Source organism: Ostrea edulis, chromosome 4, assembly GCF_947568905.1.
Source record: "Ostrea edulis chromosome 4, xbOstEdul1.1, whole genome shotgun sequence".
Lineage (NCBI taxonomy): Eukaryota > Metazoa > Mollusca > Bivalvia > Ostreida > Ostreidae > Ostrea > Ostrea edulis.
This window is the reverse complement of record NC_079167.1, coordinates 52,651,432-52,673,680: the sequence shown is the minus strand read 5'-3', so window position 1 is coordinate 52,673,680 and position 22,249 is coordinate 52,651,432. Positions and strand designations below refer to the sequence as shown.

The window sequence follows — 22,249 nt, the reverse complement described above, 5'->3', positions numbered from 1 at the left end:
TCCAATTGTGAGTGGGTTCATTTTTTTGAGAACCTTTAACATTAACCCCTCCCCTATCTGCTTAAATTTCTCAGAAATCCAGTAACAGTGTCTAAACAGCTGCATGAAGGTTTCCAAGCCTTGAACATTCCTACATGTCCTTACAGAAACATTAGCAACAAGTTCAATGTATTTCATAATCATTTTATTCAAGTATCTAGTACATCATCATTTTCTGTTGATAATAAGATGTCTGCATGATGAACCATAGTCTATTCTGGGAACAGAAGTTAATCGGTTACCAGTACACCCCTGAACCTGTATCACAACAAAAACTGTTAATGGGAGGAGGAGAAAGTCTAATGATTGCAATTTGGGAACACTTTGATATTTTCATATTGTTAATGGATATGTTAATAATTTTCTTGAAAACCTTGCAAGGAAATTTTACAGAAGAATGCATCATTGTGCACAATTTCATATACTATCATGGTGGCCACACTGTTTTCTCTCATGCACATGCATATACCACTCATAGATATGAAGAAATTCACATTTACAGTCAATCATTTTATATTACATGTATAAACACATAGCTTAATTCAATCTAGGAATACTTTTAAGTATTTGATTGGTTTGCAATTCAAAACTTTAAATAAGAGTTGTCAGAGATAGTTCATTTAAATGACTGCTTTGTCAGAAAGATGCGTGTCAAGTAACATTTTCATTATAAAAATGACCAATCTACTTTTACCCTTATTTCAAACGTGATAACCTTGTATTGATTTAATCCCACCCTCATGTGAGATAATAAGATTTTGCAAAATCAATGATTTTTATACATTTATGCATACATTAACAAATTTTGTTTTGGGAGTCTTTTCCAATAGTTATTGCAAAAAATCATAAAATATCAAGTCAGATTGAATCCAAGGGCAACAACTCTTGTTTATAGATTTCTTTATCAAGTCCATTATGCGATAGATTTCCTTTATTTTTTCAGAAAGTTTCATGAAATTGTTATGAATACTATTATATCGTTAAAAACAGTTTTTGTCAAATTTTGATAATGATGTACAAGGAAAATTGCAATTTTCTGATGTTGATCTATGATTCTGTTTATGTAAGTCTCCCATACATATATAGGTGATAACCTATAAATCTTAGTTGATAATACATTTATAGTTTTAACTCCAATAAAAGGAAACAAAATATAATAAAGCGAGTATGGAGTTACCTTAATGGGCAAAACTGAATAAATCTATACCAATGTCAAGACAAAAAATCAATGAAGAGACATTTCCAATGGGAACATGTATGCAATGTGTATGTCCTGGCCAAAGTTTTTGAAAATAAGACAAAATTTCAATATCATGTTTAGGAGATTAAAGATTTTGGTATATCTGAAGAGAACTTGTCACATGCAACTCATATGCTAAATATCGAATTCTAGTCTCCCAAGGTTCAAAATTATGGCCACAGTTTGTGATTTTGAAAAGTATTAATGGAAAGATTACAAGGTCAAAAAGTTAAATATCAATTAAAATCTCAAGCAAACATAATTATAAATTCAATCTTGCTGTCTATAATGAACACGGTCATCACCAGGGCAATAACTTCAGCTCTCCTTATAACAGTTATCCTGTCAAGTCAAATTTTTTGTTGTTGATATTCTGTTGTTCCAAAGTCCCCAATATACATGTATATGCATGCAATGTTCCACTACCTTTTTCAATACATATAGAATGTATATACCAAATATCATGCACCTTACAGTTTCTTAAATCTTAGCCAACTATCAATAATAAACTTAACACTCAAGTTTACCAATGAAATTCTGTGATACAGTTAAAGATATATAATAAGCTCTTCACTTAATAGAAATTAACCTTCATGCAACAAGGGCTTCACAAAGCAGGATATACCCTCCAAACATCACAAAGCAGGATCCAAAGTGAGCAACTGACTTTGTCACTGAACTTGGGTACCTCACATACATGTACTTAAAGTTATATATATTAAGAATTTACCTTCGGAGACCAGACCTTCAAAAGCAACAGACATGTAAAAAAAACATTCCTGAAAGTTTATATTAAGTTGAACATTGGAGTTTCAATTCCAGTGACCTTGTCTTTTAACATTTGACTTGAACAGGAATGGGAGGCCAGATCTTTATACAAAATGTCAAGTAGAAATGTAAATTTTGTACACAAAGGAATTTGTTATTTTACTTTTCGTGATCATAACCTTCCATATTTGTCCTTAAAAAGCAATGTAAACCCAGATTTCAGGTCATTATGAACAGTAAAGATTGAAATTTAATGAAAAATATAATATGAAATTGTACAAGGAATTTAATAATTTCCCTTTCAGTGACCTTGACTTTGAAAACAAATAGGAATCAAGCACATTACTATATAATGTACCAATCCTACAAAGATAAATCTGAATAGAAATGTGTCTTATGTCTTACATCTGTGCAATTATTGCAACAAACAGAAACTGTGCAAACATGCGAGTCATTACTGTACAAATCAAATGTTTAAGGACCCAATGATGACCGTGAAGCTTTCAGTATCACTAAAACTGAATATTACCAACATTTCATATCATTTAATTTAGAGTCATCTTTCTATACTGTAGTTTGCATTTACAATTGTTTTTGCAGTTTTATACACTGATCTCCCCTTGGACTGGAGGAGACTATGTTTAGTCTCTAGGTAGGGTTCCAGTGTTAATTACCTGTCGATGCTATTTCTAAGTCCTCTCCTGCCTTAAATTTCTATATCCTTGACTGTGATAGACCTTTTTAATTCTTATGTGTGTCCAGTCTTGCTGCATGTTTTGATGATTAAATTACAATTGATCTAGATGTGCAAGTAGAAGGAATGAATTATTTCTGTGAACTCCTTACAATATTTAGTCTTGATATATGAAAGACTGTGTTGTTTGCATGTTCTTTTATGCCCCATTCGAGAATTCTTTCACTCAGAGACATCTCTAGCTTCAAGTTAAATGCCACAAATTGTGACCTATGCATAGGACTCGAAGCCATAGGAGTGAAGGTTCCTAACCATGCCTACCATGACATAGGACCTCCATTTTAGATGTCATATTCGAAAGACCCTTCACTTTCACTGCTAATACTCAGCGCTTAGTGAAGGAACAGTCACTTGGTAAGTTACTAATACTCAGTGCTTAGTGAAGAAACAGTCACTTTGTAAGTTACTAATACTCAGCACTTAGTGAAGGAACAATCACTTGGTATGTACTAATACTCAGTGCTTAGTGAAGAAACAGTCACTTGGTATGTACTAATACTCAGCACTTAGTGAAGGAACAGTCACTTGGTATGTTACTTATACTCAGTGCTTAGTGAAGGAACAGTCACTTGGTAAGTTACTAATACTCAGCACTTAGTGAAGGAACAATCACTTGGTATGTACTAATACTCAGTGCTTAGTGAAGGAACAGTCACTTGGTATGTTACTTATACTCAGTGCTTAGTGAAGGATCTGTCACTTGGTATGTACTAATTCTCAGCACTTAGTGAAGGTAGTCACTTGGTATGTACCAATACTCAGCGCTTAGTGAAGAAACAGTCACTTGGTACCATCTTAGTTTTGATGCTGCACCCTTTATTCAGGATTGTGTGGTCTTCAGTGTACTTGCATTTCTGAATTTACCCACCAACACCGAGAATATCATTTAAATGATCAGAAGTGAAATTCATGGCTCTGGCAGATACGACTTTAAAAATAAACAAAGAACCCTCACTACTACAGCCTTCAGTGCCTTGCACAAGTCAAAATTCTCAAATGGAACAAAAGACAACAAACTAAAATCTGTTCAATGAAGTCCAAGTGGAAAATGAACTTTTAAAAATCAATATATACACCCAAGGGTGCATGAGCTGAGTTGCATGGGGTCTTCCTAACCTGCTATCCTACAATATAACCAAGTTTCATTTGATTCAGTTTTAAACTTTTCGAGTTTACTGTCTAGAAACCATATTTGACTGAAGTTTTCAATCTATTTTCGGTCACTGTGACCTTGACCTTTGTTCTCCAAAATCAATAGGGGCCTTGCTTTGCTGGTATGCAACAATATATCCAAGTTCAAAAATTTTGAGTTATCCTCCTGAAACCAATTTTTTTTTGGAATTCTAAATCTATTTTCGGTCACTGTGACCTTGACCTTTGACCTATTTTCTCCAAAATCAATAGGGGTCTTCCTTATCTGGTACATAACAATATCTTTAAGTTTCATTTGATTTGGATTTAAACTTTCTGAGTTATCATCCGGAAACCAATTGTTGATGCCCACCCATCCCCCCGCATCACCAAACCAATAGCCGAGTTCAACTTCGTTGCAACTCGGCTAACAATATATACACATGCATGAAGTTTAAAATTACCTAAAATACACTAGTCCATCCACATGTGTATCATGGCACTCGTACCTCGCCCACAAAACCACTTATAGCACAAATCCTTTGCTACCCTGCGGCAAGGGGACAATCAATATAGGGTCTATAATCCTTAGCATCAGAAGTGAAACTACTGACATTTTTGTTCATGCTATGAAGTGTTTTCAGAATAATTTCTATGTACAAACCTCAGATATGTGCCCAAGTTTATTTGCAGACCCAGTTTTCACTTACTAGCATTATCATTCAACTTCCTGAATCATAATGTTTTCATTGACTGGAAATGTAATATCTTACCCTTTGTCTTCTACTTTTAACATCCACCAGTCTCTCCCATTTTCAAATCCAATTTTTTCTATCTTCATAAATACCTATTTTCTTCATATTCCCTAAATTTTCAATTTTCAATCTTCATCCCTATTTGCTAAATTTTCTTCATTTCTGATCAACTCTTCATTCCTACTTCTCAATTTTTCTTTCTTCATTTTTCAAATCTTCAATTACTCTTCATAACTGAAGTTACCCATACTTCTCTTCATTTTTCTTTCTTCAAACCCTTATAAATGTAAAGAATACTGTTAAATACAGATGCATGGCCATTTATTGACAACCACATGTACAAAAGATTTGCAGATGAAATGTTACAATAAAACTCAAAAACAATATGAAGATTACTGTGTGAAAATTATGGTATATTGTCACATAACTTTTAACAGCACATACAAGTTCCAATAAAAATGTTCACACTGATGAATGTTACAGCATTTAATCATCTTCAGCTGTTGGCTGAATGCACAATGTAGCTACATGTACATTGTTAAACCATCATTTAAAATCAATGCAATGTGTGTACACTCTATATACATATTTACAATCCAAGAACTCGTATTTTTCCACACAAAAGTTGAGACTTCATACACAATATAAACTTTTCAATAGTATATGTACCTATTTATGCATATCTGATTTTCTTCAAATTTCAAATATGTCGCCTTAGAAATCATAGACTATTCAATAAGTGTATGTAGCCTCGAAATTATCAAATGTTCAACACCATACAAAAGTAAAAGCAACATGTAGGATCAAAGTTTAAAGATTCAATTTCTTTTTCCTCTCTCTTTTATTTATTTTTTTCTTTTTTCTTTTTTTAAATAAATTCTATTGTTTGATGAAGCAATTTGCAAGATGCTAATTGCATTTATCTACTTGAACATCTCCATATTTGATCATTTTTTGACTCTCCAGTATACCTCCTCAATAATAACCTCCTCCCCCTGGCAAAAGAACAAAACACCAACATTTAACATTGTAGCAGGAAATGAATCCCTTCTAGAATATGATATAATGACATGAATGATAAAATGAAATCATGAAGAAAGTGACCTGCATGAAACATGTTTGTAAATTAAAAATGAGAGACAAAATAATACCTGTAATGTGAACTTAGGTATACTCCAGACAAAACCATGAAATAGGATTCACAAAAACATGCTAGTTTAACATTCCAGTATACATTTTTGTCAATTTTCCCAATCCTTGTAAACATTTTGAGCTATAGGTATGTTATAAAAAAAAATTAAGCAATAGGTATGTACAAAGTAACAAAATTTAGAATGACAGGCCGATAAGAACTAGGTTTTCAATTTTAATATGCCTTTTCAATCTATCATTCAAATATCTCAAATGAATGGCACTTCACACAAAGACTAGTCATGGTTTTATACTAAAATGATGTCCTAAATAGAGAAATCTGGGTTTTTTTCAGGGTTGCAAATAAGCACTCGCCAATGCTACTAAATTTGGCAGTGGGTGATCAAAAGTCTAATTTCTCCCACCCACTTAACAAGCAGATTTTTTATTTGGAATTATCCATTACAAATCATAGTTTTGGTGATGTTACATATCTGGGGGAACAAACCCCAACAAAAGCACTTCAAAAGTGATTATTTTCATAACTACGAAAGCAAATGTTTGAGAAGTTTTTCAAAGAAATGGATGGAAACAAGTCATATTTTGTTAAAAGTATCAGTAACTGTCAATAACAACAATTACATTTCTTACTTGTTAAAATTCTTAAATTGTGTCATAGAAGCTTCTGAAAACAAGTGTAAGCTCCTGAATGTTACAATTTCAGTAGCCCTCTTGGCTACTAAAGTTATTGAGCTTATTTGCAACTCTGTTTTTCTATGCTTGATTCACATTTAACATGATTTTCTCTGAGAATAGAACTTGCATTTTTAGTCACAAATTGCAATTAAAACAGAACATGTACATAGCAAAATTGCAATGAATTTAAGTATTTACAAAAATCATTTTATGCACATGATGAATAAAATTTGCTCGGATTTGGTTACCGGCTTATCAATATAAGGTGTTGTTTTTCTTTTCTTTTTTAGCTCAAATTAAATTTTAAAATGTTTAGTGTCTACCTTCACCCCTTGGGCCACAATTGGGGTTCAAAGTCTATAGGAAATATAATTGTTAATGAATTCAATGAATGATATGAACCCATATTGACATGAAGCAGGAGGGAACTATTAAGCAGCAGTAGGTCTCGGAGTTTCGAAACTACTTACTGGGGCTGTATGACCTTGACCTTGACCGGGATCTGGAATATCGGCTGCCACGGCTGTAACTCCCTTTATTGTAAGGTGATGCAGATCTCCTTCTGTAACTGGACCTATAAAATAAAACTCAAATATACAACGTCTACAGTATTAAAGCTAAATTGAAACATTTAGGAGACAATAGTGACCACTTATGATCTAACCCTTACGACAAGACAGACCAGTACATTGGTCCGCTAAGAAAAATGTCTTTACTTTAATATTCCATTACATATAAGAATTTTTTCAGTCTTGTTGGATAGAACTGCATTGAGAGATATCTGATCTATATCCATTGCCAAATATGGCAGACAAAATGTGATAAAAACAAGAGGCCCATGGGCCACATTGCTAATCTGAGTCACCTTGGCCCATTTTTAAAGATTTTTCCTATATATTCGCATGTAAACTTTGATCCCTATTGTAGCCCCAACCTACCCCCAGGGTTATGAATTTTACAAACTTGAATCTGCACTATGCCAGGAAGCTTTCACGTAAATGTAAACTTTTCTGGCCCAGTGGTTCTTGAGAAGAAGAGTTTTAAAGATTTTCCCTATATATTTCTATGTAAAACTTTGATCCCCTATTGTGGCCCCAACCTACCCCCAGGGGCCATGATATTTACAAACTTGAATCTGCACTATGTCAGGAAGCTTTCATGTAAATTTGTACTTTCCTAGCCCAATGGTTCTTGAGAAGATTTTTAAAGATTTTCCCTATATATTCACATGTAAAACTTTGATCCCCTATTTTGGCCCCATCCTACCCCTGGGGGCCATGATTTTATTAAACTTGAATTTCCACTATGTCAGGAAGCTTTCATGTAAATTTCAGTTCTTCTGATCCAATGGTTCTTGAGAAGATTTTTAAGTGACCCCATCCTATTTTTGCATTTTTGTGATTATCTCCCCTTTAAATTTCATTTGAAAAAACTTGAACGCCCTTCACCTAAGGATGCTTTTTGCTAAGTTTAGTTGAAATTGGTCCAGTGGTTCTGGAGAAGAAGTCGAAAATGTGAAAAGTTTAGACAGACAGACGACGGACAACAGCTGATCAGAAAGCTCACTTGAGCTAAAAAGTAAAGAAAACGATATATTTAGAAATGAAACTTGAACAAAGGAGTATGTGGTGTAACATGGTGATTGGAAGGAAAGAAGGTAACTTTTATGGCATAGAAATTTCATTGAAAAACCTTCCTGGATTACAACATGACGATAATTAACTGCTGATGTTAGGTGACTACTTAGATGTCCAAAATACGAATGCTTTAAAGTAGATGATGGTGTGCTAGAATTTGACAGCGATTAAGAACATTTAAATTTTTGCATTTCTTTATCAAATGCAGTTGTATTAAATTATATATCAATTTGTTCAGATAACATTTTACATTCTTATTATGAGAACAGCCTTCCTTGCAGCCTATTGTCTTGTATTCATGAAGCAAAGTTGCATGTTCTTCTTGTACTGGGATATCACTGCTTATTGTTAGAAGAGATAACTTAACTAAACTTTATCTTCTAATATTTTTTTATAAATGACACAGAATTCTGACTTTTATTAAATTTGTTAATCATACATAGTTTTAAAAGAACTAGTGAATTAATTAAAACTAGAGGACCATGGCAAACATCCTTCACACAGACAAACTTCAATCAGAAAACTCGCTGATCTAGCTAAAGAACAGCACAGAACACATTACGGTATGCAACACATAGACATGCTATCTCTTGTACTGTCAGACATGAGAAGCATTTAATAATGAGATATTAGTGATTAACAGACATTATGTCACATACGTGGTAGGTTTGCCGAGATATATTCCAGGTGTAGGAGTGTGTGCTCGGGTTGTGATGGAGAAATCCACTCTTATTCTTCTCCCATCTATCTCCATCCCAGGACCCCTGTCTTTTGCCTGCAAACAATTCAATCATTCCCTTATTATAATAATAAATGCATTTTATGAAACAAAAAGGACTATGAACAATATAAGCCTAATATAACCTACTAAAATGTCATTAAATTTTTTCAAGCAAAGTTACTTGATTTTGATGAAAATTGTATGCACAATACATGAAACAAGAGGCCTGCCCATGAGCTTTAACAGTCAACTCATTTTCACACCAATATAGAACATCAATTAGATGGAATGAGTGTCCTCTGGCAGAATTTTCAAGTCAAAAAGGATATCCAATTCCTCTGATGTTTCTCCATTACAAACTTGTGGATTAAACAAATATCTGTAACTTAAGGATAGGGGCAATCTTATTGTTAAATACAAACTTTCAAAGTCTCTGCATTATGAAGTTATGGAATGCTGTTATGCAACAAATATGTCCAACATTTTAACCAGTGTCCTTCATGATGACCAAATGATCTTGGTTTAGGGTCAAAACAGTCTGACCATGATCCTAACCAATATTGCAAAATATTGTGATGCAATATATTTAGGACAACATTGCAATACACCAGAATATTGATATTATTGCCCTGTCCTATTTCCCTTCCTTTTCTCAATAAAGTGCACCGCCACGGCACATGATACGCCCGTCACATATTGTTAACAGTATAGATTGTACCCATTAAAACATTTTTTTTTATATCACCTTAATTAAATGTCACAGTGACCTTAAAGTAGGATGCGACACACCTTCTACCTAAGATGCATTAGTTGACCAATTTTGGTGATTCTAGGTCTAATAGTTTTCAAGTTATGAGCCGGACAAGTTTTTGCCATATATGGCCATATCTTCTTAATGAAAAGTCACAGTGACCTGGTTTTAATGTGCGACACACCTTCTACCCAAGATGTATCTACAGACAAAGTTTGATGATTCTAAGCCTTGTAGTATTTAAGTTACGAGTCGGACACGAAAAAGCTAACAGACGGACGGACATGAACGCCATACCATAATACGTCCCGTCTTAAGACGGGCGTATAAAAAGTAATGGAGAACAATTTACATTGTTTATCCACGTCTCTCAAGATAGAAAAATGGAAGAAAAATACATGTTCTCCATGATTTTGAAATCAGAACAAGCACAAAGAGTGACGATTTTATTGATAATGACCACAGTAGACAATATTGTAATGCGACAAGAAACGACACAAAACTAGGCATGAATATTTTTCAAGGTTTTGTCAAACAAGAATTAGGATTTCATCCTAATTTAAATCTTGAAAATTTTCACATATTTGTTATCATAAAATTACATCCTTATCATATGTGTATCTTTTCAATCTTGGATCAGTTGCTTAACTTTAACATTTATAAGTATTGAAAACTTCAGCACTGTTGCACATTACTCTAGGTGTAAAATCAAAGTTTCTTTTATGAGAATTTTCAATTTGATAAAGCACTCATGACAGATGGAAAGTGAAATTCCCTCATTGCAGTACTAAAAGGTTGACAGCTATGAGTGATGTACATTTCTGTAAAATCAATTCTTATATTACCTCAATTGAATCTTCAATATTTCTGAAATGGATGAAAGCAAAGCCTCTTGATCTTCCAGTCTGAAAAAATAAATTAGACCTAATAAGTTGCTGAAATAAGTTTCCAATCCTAATAATATATAAAACGTGCTTAAATTTGTTATTCAATTACTCTTCTTTAAGTCTAATTTAGCCCTTATTTGAATTTTATTTATTTATTTTTTTTTTTTTTACACATCTGACTTCTTTACAAATTGTAATGATAGCCATTTCCTCATGAACTGTGCAGCAATATTAATGCACATATGAATCCTGATAAATATAGTACATCTACTTTAAAGCTGTATGACCCGATGTTCATATATAATTTTTGTACATACTTACCTTAAAGCAGAATAATTACTTTATAAAGTTATTAACATTCCCTTAATTACATGCTTGAAAACATCAGCATGTAAAAGAAAACAGTGAGAATATCATTTAGAAAGTAAATATAGTGTGGTACATATTTAAATTATCCCATAAATTTTGCAGTGTTAGACGTCTATAAATAGATCCACGCGCGTCAGGGGAATCCCAACATGGTGTATTAACTCATACACAACTGTCTAGTTTTAAGGCTGAAAGAGCGTAAAACAATGAATTACTAAGAGGTATTTGATATTTTTATTTCTATTAAACTTATGGCACTGTACTGTTGAAACAAAATACACAGCTTTACACAGATAAGACCACCGATGATCTGAAAGTTTGAACTGGTCACTTGACAGTCACTTGAGTGGAGCAGTTATTTGTAAACATTTGATTTAAAATCAAATAATTTTGGTTAAAACAGGTGAAATAATGTATGATATGTCATACAGCCTCATAACTACCGTATATACTCGCCTATAAGTCGGTCCGCCTATAAGTCGGTTGTATTTTTTAAGGTTATTTTGTAGGAATTTGTCATTGACCCGCTACAAGTCGGTACAAATTTTTGTCAGAATAGGTTGACAATTTCAAGTCAATGCTCTAGTGTTTTTACCTATGTTTCAAAAAATATTTTGAGAAATTAATAATTACGAGGTGCTAAATATCCAAGCCATATCCGTTTGGGGTTTAAATGCATCCCTTGATCTATTATGGACCATGATCCCTTGATTACCTAAGCAATTATGGTCTCCTAATGACCAGTACCTGACACTGTGTTTAATTAGTCGCGAAAACTGTTATTGTGGGATTCCGGTATAATTCATTGTATCAACAATAGAGTTTTTAAGAGTCAAGAATGATGATCTAAATTATCTGTTAACAATATTCAATCTTTTAAGAAATATATTTCAGCCGGTATATATATGAATATTTCAATATTAAATCGGGTTCGTAATTCAATTTTACCGATAAACGAATTGAAATTGAATTGAAAGTATTAGTTACGGGTTAGCTGCAATAATGTAGCCCTATCCAATTTTTTTTTATTCTGACGTTTTCGGGATAGGGCTACAATTCCATAGGATCTCCGTAATGGTGCAAAATAATTTTATGAATAACCCGATAATAAACTCTGTGTATTAGTCCCAAATGTTGTTTACACCAAAAGGAGTACCAACTTTGTGCTCGGGCATGTCTAATAAAGGTGTTTTTCATTAAATATAATGTACAGCATGCAAAATTCTTCGTCTGCTCCGCCATGCTTGTTATCGCGAGATCTCGTAGGTGGATCTAATGAAAGCCTAAACATTGACAATCAGCGCGAAAATATAGTTACTCGAGCAACTTCGACAAAGAAAGGAAAATCATATTGTTGCAGAAAGAATTTACACTCTGCTGTTCAGTTTTTAACTTGATATCTAATTCAAACCTTTTCAATACCGACGAAATAGCTTTCGCCTCCATACTTGTCCATTGATGTAAATACAACCTTATATGGCATATGCAAATGACTTGACAATCGAAAGTTGAAACTTCAGTACATCAAACATGGCGCACGAATATGAATCGAGGAATTGGAATTTATCGAAATTGTTGAAAACGGTAGAATAGAGCCTCACAAATCTAAAGTTGCAGGTTGTAAATTTATCTATAGACTAAGAAACATAGAATATCATTTTATATACGTAAAGAAAGTCAGCGAAATGTTTAGAATGAGCGCAAATGTTGCGGGAGTGAATCACTCCCACATTTGCACCATTACGGAGATTCTAAGGAGTTGTAGCTCTCTCCCTATAATAATAATAATAAAAAAAAAAAAAAAAAAAAAAAAAAAAAAAAATCAGAGGGCTACATTATTGCAGCTAGTTACGGGTATGTAAATAATTTTAAACTAGATAAAAATATGTAAATACTTGTATTTTATACATGATTTTAAAATACATAAACAATACGTCTAGATATTTAAAAAACACTACATTACGCCGCCCTGAAAAATACCAATCTTCTTAGGACGCGTCTATATGTCGGACATAGAGTTTTGGACCAAAAATTGACTACCAAAAAAACCGACTTATAGGCGAGTATATACCGTACATACATGCAATGATTTAAAAGCGTTTTTACATGATGGAAAAAAGATATTGTAATTCGGACCATACAGCTTTAATAGATGGGAATGAAATAAAAGTAAAATGCAAATAATAAAAGTTTAATTTTGAAAATACATATGGGTATAAACTGCAATGCTTCATATCAGCATACTTCATGATGTGAATTAATTTATTTCTTACAGAAATAACAGAGGCCCAGCCCCATGGGCAGATAGATCACCTGAGCAACTAGGTTTCCCCCCCCCCCCCCATATAAAATTCCATCTGTGACTGAGCATGGCCCCAATAGTCATTGTGTGAACAAAGTTGAATCTACACTAATGAGAATACTAGAAATTTAACTATAGATATCCTTCTTTGTGGCTGTTAAGATCTTTAAGGAATTTTACTATATATTCCTATGTAAAACTTTGAACCTGTGTTGTGGCCCAACCCTATGAACTAAATCTTCATTACACATTAAAGGATATTTGAATATCAATTTGACAAATAGTAACCTTATGATTCTTAAAAAGATTTTTAAGAATTTTTCTGATATGCTCCTATGTAAAACTTTCAATTTCTATTACAGTCCACCATGACCCAAGGAGTCATAGTTTGAATAAATATGAATCTTCATTATATAAGAGATTTCAAATAAGTTTTTGACTTTCTGGTTCTGTGGTTCTAAATATCTTTTAAACACCCAAACTTATCATCACTTCTTCTTAATTAACTCCCCTTAAAAGTGGGCATCATTGCCCTTCATTTGATTATACCTGAACTCCCTTTACCCAATGATACATTTTGGTCTGAAGAACAAGACTGAGATATAAAAGGTTTGCACAGAGAAGACAATGGACAAACTCTGATCAGAAAAGTAATACACTTTGCATAAATTTGTTCTTTAAAAAGCAAGATACGTCAATTCGATCATGATAAAACTGACACGTTAATCTTTATATCTTAATGTTGTAAATATGCAACATATTTTTGATCGATGAGTGTGGTCCACAATTTCTGATCTAATGATTAATTGAAATGTTGACATTTTTGACAATATCCAAGGTAAACCAAACATTCACCATCTTTGAGATACATTCCAAAAGTTGGATAGGTTTTGGAAGGATATCATTTTAATCTTTGTTTCTAACATCTTTACTATGGAAATGACTGAATTTAACAGAAATCAAAGAATGTTTAAATTTTAGGGCCAGATGTGACAATTGCCAGACTTATTCATTTATGTTTCACACATTACTTACTGAAGAAATAGTTTGCAGTTAAAAGAATAACATAATTAGGACAACAATGAACAGATGAAATGTCTATATACCTGTCTATCATACACAACTTGTACATCTTCCACTGGTCCAAATCGACCAAAGATTTCTCTGAGGTCCCGTTCCTGTGTATACAAACTTAAACCAAAAATCCCAAGGCATTTGGTTGGCTCTGGATTATCCTTAAAAAGAAAATATTTAAAACAGTGAAACATCTTGTCACTATTGCAGAGTACATGCAGATACATTGCATTAACCTCATGTGATACTGGCATTTGTGCATATAGTTTTAAACTAGAAAACTGACTCAGCCTCAGTATGTATATATTAAATACACTAGTACACATGTAGGAGATTCCATTAAGGTTTATAATGACACTGGAGTGATTAAGTTGTTTTTTTTCCAAGCTTGCATTTCCATGTTTAAGCAGGATCAACTACCCTTACATAAAATACACATATGAAAGATCCAAGTGTAGTAAACTTAATGGGAAGCTTTGCTTTAACCTTCACCTTTGATCTCATGATCAAAATATAGACACATTGGTGTCTTCCTTTAATGATCAACTACCTTTGTATATAATTTGAAAACCATTTTGTTGAAAACTGTTTTATGATATCAAGTCAAAATGAAAATGATGATAGACCAACGGACAGACTGATGGACAGATCCCAAAAATCAACAAGTGTCTTCCTTTAATAAACAACTACAGTTGTACTGTTCTGTAAAATATGAAAACTGTATGTAGAAAGCTTTCAAGATATTGTATCACAGCTACACTAGATTCTAGTACACTTACATGTATTGTATCACAGCTACACTAGATTCTAGTACACTGTTACACGTATTGTATCACAGCTACACTAGATTCTAGTACACTTGTTACATGTATTGTATCACAGCTACACTAGATTCTAGTAACTGTTACATGTATTGTATCACAGCTACACTAGATTCTAGTACACTGTTACATGTATTGTATCACAGCTACACTAGATTCTAGTACACTGTTACATGTATTGTATCACAGCTACACTAGATTCTAGTAACTGTTACATGTATTGTATCACAGCTACACTAGATTATAGTAACTGTTACATGTATTGTATCACAGCTACACTAGATTCTAGTAACTGTTACATGTATTGTATCACAGCTACACTAGATTATAGTAACTGTTACATGTATTGTATCACAGCTACACTAGATTCTAGTACACTGTTACATGTATTGTATCACAGCTACACTAGATTCTAGTACACTGTTACATGTATTAAACATCCTTTGAATGTCAGGTTTCAATTACTCTCTATGTCACTGTGTTATATCATAATTACAGTGTTAGAATAGAAATCAGAGCACCCATCTTGAGTCTTAGAGATGTTTTTTTTTTTTTTTTTTTTTAGACATTCATAACATGCATTAAATCAGAGTAAACTTTGGACTCCTTAAAACCTCTTACTTGCTAACCAACTTTTTATTCCGTAACAAACACAAAAAATTTATATATGTATAAATTTATTGAGATATTGTACCACTTTTTTGATGTTGAAATCATACTTCATTAAATAAAATTTTGGTGCAGCGATCTACAGAAGTACCTTGAATATTTACTTATTATTCTTGCATTGAATGTGCTTTAATATATAATACCATCATTGTTTTGAATAATTTGTTTATCTAGGTGCGTGCAAACAGTTAGAACTCGCAGGAAATTACCCAGTATGCAACAATTAAAATGATGTAAATGAGAAACATCACAGACCAAGGACAAATTCTGCTTTCATTCTGCACACTGATGTTTTGATCTCTCTGAATAAACAAAGCTTAGAACAGTTGTGATTCCTGTTTGTGTCAGTGTGGCATAGTGACACGTTAATGCACTTGTTTCTCAATACTGTGACCCATGTTCAATCCTCAGGATTGGCAGTGGTTGCACAGTATATTATAGAGAAACGCGATAGCGCACTCGGATATATGAGTTTCCTCCCAAGCTAATTTATTACCTCTTCACACTAATATCCAAGCTGGTAAGAGATATCAATAAAAACTGTATTCGAAACTTGTTTGCTGTCTCAAAAAGAATAAATTTTAAACTTAATGTTGTAAGTGTTCATCTATTTATATCATATACAACTAATAAAACATAATCTAGTTTGGTTGTACCTTATATCCTATTTTGAGTTGGGTCATATTACTGGCTCTTCTTGAAAGCCTCAAGATGTTTAATGTGCACAGTGAAATAAGTCACACTGGATTTCTTAAAAGGATTTGTATTCTGTAGCACAAGAACTTGTTAACTGCTTGTAAAACTGAACTGCACCCTCTCTACTCACACTGCCTGGACAAGAACAATCTAATTCTAGTTCGATCACATACTCTATTTTCTACTCACACTGCCTGGACAAGAACAATCTAATTCTAGTTCGATCACATACTCTATTTTCTACTCACACTACCTGGACAAGAACAATCTAATTCTAGTTTGATCACATACTCTATTTTCTACTCACACTACCTGGACAAGAACAATCTAATTCTAGTTTGATCACATACTCTATTTTCTACTCACACTGCCTGGACAAGAACAATCTAATTCTAGTTCCATCACATACTCTATTTTCTACTCACACTACCTGGACAAGAACAATCTAATTCTAGTTCGATCACATACTCTATTTCCAGTGTGTCTGCGTCTGTTGGACATAGGAGATGTTTCCTACAATATGAACGAGGAATCTTACATTGCATGCATCTTAATCAACTTCAAAGTCAAATGCTGGTTATTCAGTATTAACTTTTTGCAAGAAGGAAAAGCTTGACATACTTTTTGCATGCTAGATAGTTTGTGATTGTGTTATTTATTCATGACTAATAGGATGGCTTATCTTACTGTTGGACATCGAAAGTTTCACCCAATCAAATTATTTAAAAAGAATGATATTCTGATTGGTTCCTTACCTTTCCCCTCCTCCGTCTAGAATATCCTGGAGACCTGCTGCGACTTCTGTATCGACTGCTGCGGCTCTCACGACTGTAATTATCCCGGCTTTCTTTGTAATACGGAGACCTTCCACGACTAACATGTAAAAAAATAAACATACAAAATTGAAAACTGGAGTAAAACAGATGAAATCTGCAAGTTGTCTTTTTTATATAAAAAAAGAAGGAATATCTGATAATTTGACATTGAAAGTGAAGACCTTTAGTAGTTCTAAATAGATTTTTTTGGTGATAATTTGACATTCAAAGTGAAGACCTTTAGTTGTTCTACATAGATTTTTTGTGATAATTCGACATTCAAAGTGAAGACCTTTAATAGTTCTACATATATTTTTTGCAGCTGTAGCCTTACCTTCTGCTTCTTGAACTGAAAAATATCAAAATTAATTGAGTATTAATATCAAACTAAAATTTACTACATTTTTGTTTTACATACAAAGTAAGCAAACACAATTGCAGGATGTTAATATTTCACGATCAGCTGAATCAACTTACTAGCGAGATCTTTTGTGGTAGCTCCTGGATCGTGACCTGGAATAGCGATCTCTGTGATAGGACCTGCTTCTAGACCTGTAATACAGATACGTATATATATAAACTGTAAAACATCTTTCATTCATTTCTACTACTGACACTCTTTTTGCCATGAAGTGCATCAGTGTTCTTTAAATAAAGTTCCACATACATGTAGCATAAATTTCTAATTTCATTATTGCAAGCATGATACAAGTGAGAACTGCATATGCAAAAACAAATATTACCACTAACCATTACATGATTTCATTTATATATATATATGTATATAAACAGAAGTCGCCTTTGGTAGCACCCTACTTTAGTTCTTTGGAACCAGTAAAGTAATTCCAATTTATGAATTTGTTTCTGCTCCAGTTGTATGTATTTCAAAGAACAAAGTCCTCATAGCAATTCATTTGTTTATAGCAGCTCATCTATCAAATGCCCAGTGTACAGAAGTAAATCTAAACAGACAACAAACTAGCTTTGCTTAAACTGCCAAAATTAATATCAACTCACGCAGGGCTCATTCAAACTGAGACATACTCTATACATACTTATTTCGCAATATCTGCGGCCTAAAAAATATGAGGACTTTTATGTTAGCAGACCGATTTCATAAATCCTTGTTTTAATTCTAGAAAATGGGTTTTGTAAAAGCAAATCAGAAATGTGATGTGCACATATGCCCCACATCTGCATCATAATTATAAATATATATTGAAACAGTCTGATCATAAGTTTTAGCATTCAAAAAATTTAAATTACAAGATATGCACCTCTTAATTAAAGCAAATGACAAAAAATATTAAATCTTTAAACATACAATTTCGAAATTTGCAATACACCACTCTGAGCTTAATATGCAGGGGCATCTGTATTAATCAACGAGGATACACCTGCTAAATATGGGGGCTGAAGGGAAAGTACTTGCAAATTTATTAGCCAGATTAAAGTTTCAGTGGCTGGCAAGATTTAATGATCTTGTACTTTCCTAACGTACAGGACTAAAATACATGTACAAGTAATAAGGATTGACCTTTTATGGCCTCTTGAGTGTGATCTTGACCTGGATCTGGAAGCAGAATAATGTCGTGAAGAGCGTCGATATGGAGACTTGGATCCTGATTTGGATCTGGAATCTCTGGATTTTGGTGAACCTTTGTCATTAGATGGTGACCTAGAGTGCGAGTAAGTGGCATCAGACTTACGAGACCCCTCTGACTCCCGTGAATGTGATCGTGACATTCTTAGCTGCAAAAGAGTAGTTACAACATAAATTCATGATAATTATAAAATAGAAGAAACATAATTTAATATAGAGATAATACATAGGCCTCATATTTTACTCCACCAATACCAGGGCTTGAAACTAACTATTTATGTCACCAGTCCAGCCAGACTGACAGGGTATAATTTCAACCAGTTCGCAGAATTATTTACCAGTCCATCAGAGTTTTCCAGAAGTAATTAAGCATTTTTCGTTAATGTTATTAAATGAAATCCAACTCAATATGCCTCAGACAATATTGTAACATTTATGTGAGATTTATATTTACTAAGCGGGTTTCTGATATTTACAGAGGAATGCCAAATGCATACATAAGATTCCATAAGTATATTTTCCAAAATGATTGTCAATCGTCAACTTCCCTTATCTATGTAGCAATATTCCATTATCAACTGCATATGGTGTTTATATCTCTCAACTGATTTGATATGCAAGAGCTTGTTCTGTTTTTAAATTGAGGCAAGCTACTGACAAACAAGTTGATGGTACAGGGGTTTCAACAGTCTCGATTGAAGTCAGCATTTCGCAAATTCTATGGTCGTTATAACAATCTAGTCTGCCAATACAACCTATCATTGGGTCAAATGCTGTCTGTCGTGTTTCATACCGATTGTTAGGCCATTCTTGGCACACTGATTGTGACTACGGATAACTCTGTTTACCTGATGAAGATATAGGGCTCACGGCGGGTGTGACCAGTTGACATGGGATGCTTACTCCTCCTAAGCACCTGATCCCACCTCTGGTGTGTCCAGAGGTCAGTGTTTGCCCAATTATCTATTTTGTATTACTTATGGAATTTATGGAATTGATCACTGTTCGTTGTCTTCACCTTTCATGCTTTAGAAAATTAACCAGTCCCACTGGACTGACTAAAACAAATTTATGACTATGTCAGTCCGCCAGACTTTTAACCAGTCACCGACTGATGGGCATATGTTAATTTCGAGCCCTGAATACCCATTTTCACAGTGGAACATCTCATCTCTGACTATTGTTGGAATTGAGTGAGAGAACACTTCAATGCCTAATATAGTCTACTCTGAATATATTTTAATTCGGGGGATTGACCTGAGCCAATTGTTCATTATACCCAAAGTTCAATGTAACTGTTGTGAAGTATTTGAATGTTACTGGGGATTTATTTTTCACTTCAATATATTTATCTTACAAATCGCATTTCCCTCTATGCACCAACCAATTTCAGCACACAACACAATCTGTTCATATTGACTATGAACTATAAAACAGCTTAATGATTTGAAAAAATACGTGTTATAAAGATCTCGCAAAGTCACACCTCGGATGAAGACTGATCTTATCAAGTTATGAGGATTATCATCCCAATCTTGTGGTCTCCTAGCTCCAAAATACAGTGCACCATGCAATGTTGATAAAAGGCGGGTTAAGACAAAGTGTGACGTCATGTCTATGTTTTGACGTACGTCAAAATATGACTGTGAAATAGGTGGATCTTTATAGGAGTTTGTTTTATGCAACAACTTATAGAAGCAATGTAAACAAAGAATTTGCCTCAAATCCAAATCCGTTCATATTGACCATGAACAGCTCAAAAGTGTTGTTTATTTCTTAAATAACAGATAGTTCAATATATAAGAGGAGTAGACTATATCTGTGTACTGTCATCTTACATGTAAAGGGACATGGACACAATTTGAGCAGAAAATTCTATTTTTCCATTTTTATTGTTTACAATGCTTAACAAACGTATTTCTAATGGTCAACCAAAATGTGAATACAAGTTATTTCCTAGCAGCACTTGCGATTTAATTGTTTCGCTCCAGCAATAATTCAAACCTAATCAATCAACGTATATTTCCGTCATAACAAACAATATATCTTACTCATGTACCACCCCTATATCATGTACGAATTTAGATTTCTAAGAATGAGATACAACTTTCGGGGAAATTCCCGCCCCACACAAAATATCCGAAGATACTAAATTACGCCTTTTGGTAGTCTTTATAGTATTTTTCACTCAGTAATATATGATTGAAATAATCCTTACCTCGCCGTTTTCACTCATATCTAAATCTGTAGTGACGCATTTACCATAAATTCGCCAAGGACCTATATTTTTACTCCAAATTGGCAAAGAGAATACTGCAAAATCCAAAATGGCGTGGCTAGCGTTTTAAAGGAAGGACAACTCTGGGTAGATTTAAATGTAATAGATTTCGCCCTATGTTCTTTTCAACCCGGGATGTTTAAATATTTATCTAGTATTTTCATTCCATAGCAAATGATCTACTTCAATTCTTTTTTATACGTTATTGTTGTTGGGTTTTTTTATTTAATGAAGCTATACTTACTAACATTGATATAGTTGACCTAATTATGAAATAAAGACCCCCTCCACTGATTTGATGAAAGGTGACGATTACGAACAGTGATCAATCTCACAACTCCTATAAGCAATACAAAATAGAGAGTTGGGGAAACACGGACCCCTGGGTATACCAGAGGTGGGATCAGGTGCCTGGGAGGAGTAAGCATCCCCTGCCAACCGGCCTCACCCTCCGTGAGCCCTATATCTTGATCGGGTAAACGGAATTATCAGTAGTCAAATTCACTGAACGTTTTTAAGTTTGGAAGTATATAAAGACCAGAGAGATCTTTAATTTATATTTTCTATGTAAAAACGTAGATTTTTCCAACGTGAACAGCAACATACAGATATCACAAATTCATTTTGTATTTTACAGATAGGAACTATTTCCTTCTCATATCGTTGTACATTTGCATGTTTTTTTTATGATCACTTTAAAAGGCTATGCATTAATTAAATGTTAAATAAAATCTTTCTCAAATAATTTCCATACATGTCTGTAGCACACACACACACACACCCCGCCCCCACCCCATCTTCTCGTGAATATTCTACTGCACTTTTTCCCCAGCCGATATCGCTCAATCTTGTGCATTGTGAAGCAAAACAAACGATTTGATTGTGATCAGAAGTTCAATTTTTAACTCGTATCTACAAAATTCTTTGCTTACTTATACGGAGCACCAAATTAACATAAACTCAAATAATTGAAGATATTTTTAATTATTTGCGCGCAACGATTTAATTAAAGATCTCTTCCCAGTGATTGACGATATCTTCAATTCTGAAACTATTGCGCGCTCTAATTGAATGGTTGAAAGCATTAACTATTTTACTGAGTTGATGAGCGC

At 33.6% G+C, this 22,249-nt stretch overlaps 1 protein-coding gene across 5 annotated transcripts; it reads right to left on the bottom strand.

The window, feature by feature from the left end:
- Positions 1 to 167: 167 nt before the first annotated feature.
- Positions 168 to 21,208, bottom strand: LOC125669772 (transformer-2 protein homolog alpha-like). Of its 5 annotated transcripts, XR_007368020.1 has the most exons (13): positions 21,078 to 21,208; positions 18,794 to 19,008; positions 17,734 to 17,808; positions 17,591 to 17,605; positions 17,197 to 17,314; positions 16,910 to 16,954; positions 14,288 to 14,416; positions 10,469 to 10,528; positions 8,811 to 8,926; positions 6,985 to 7,088; positions 4,706 to 4,964; positions 2,010 to 2,024; positions 168 to 297 (listed from the first exon to the last, which is right to left on the bottom strand). XR_007368020.1 is itself a non-coding variant. In XM_048904531.1 (12 exons), the coding sequence occupies exons 1-12, from the start codon at positions 21,093 to 21,095 to the stop codon at positions 278 to 280; spliced, it is 930 nt and encodes a 309-aa protein (XP_048760488.1). In that variant the 5' UTR covers positions 21,096 to 21,208; the 3' UTR covers positions 168 to 277. The 5 variants fall into 5 exon arrangements, 3 of the variants coding, with proteins under 3 accessions (XP_048760488.1, XP_048760487.1, XP_048760489.1); XR_007368019.1 differs by lacking the exon at positions 2,010 to 2,024; XM_048904531.1 differs by lacking the exon at positions 4,706 to 4,964.
- Positions 21,209 to 22,249: the final 1,041 nt, after the last annotated feature.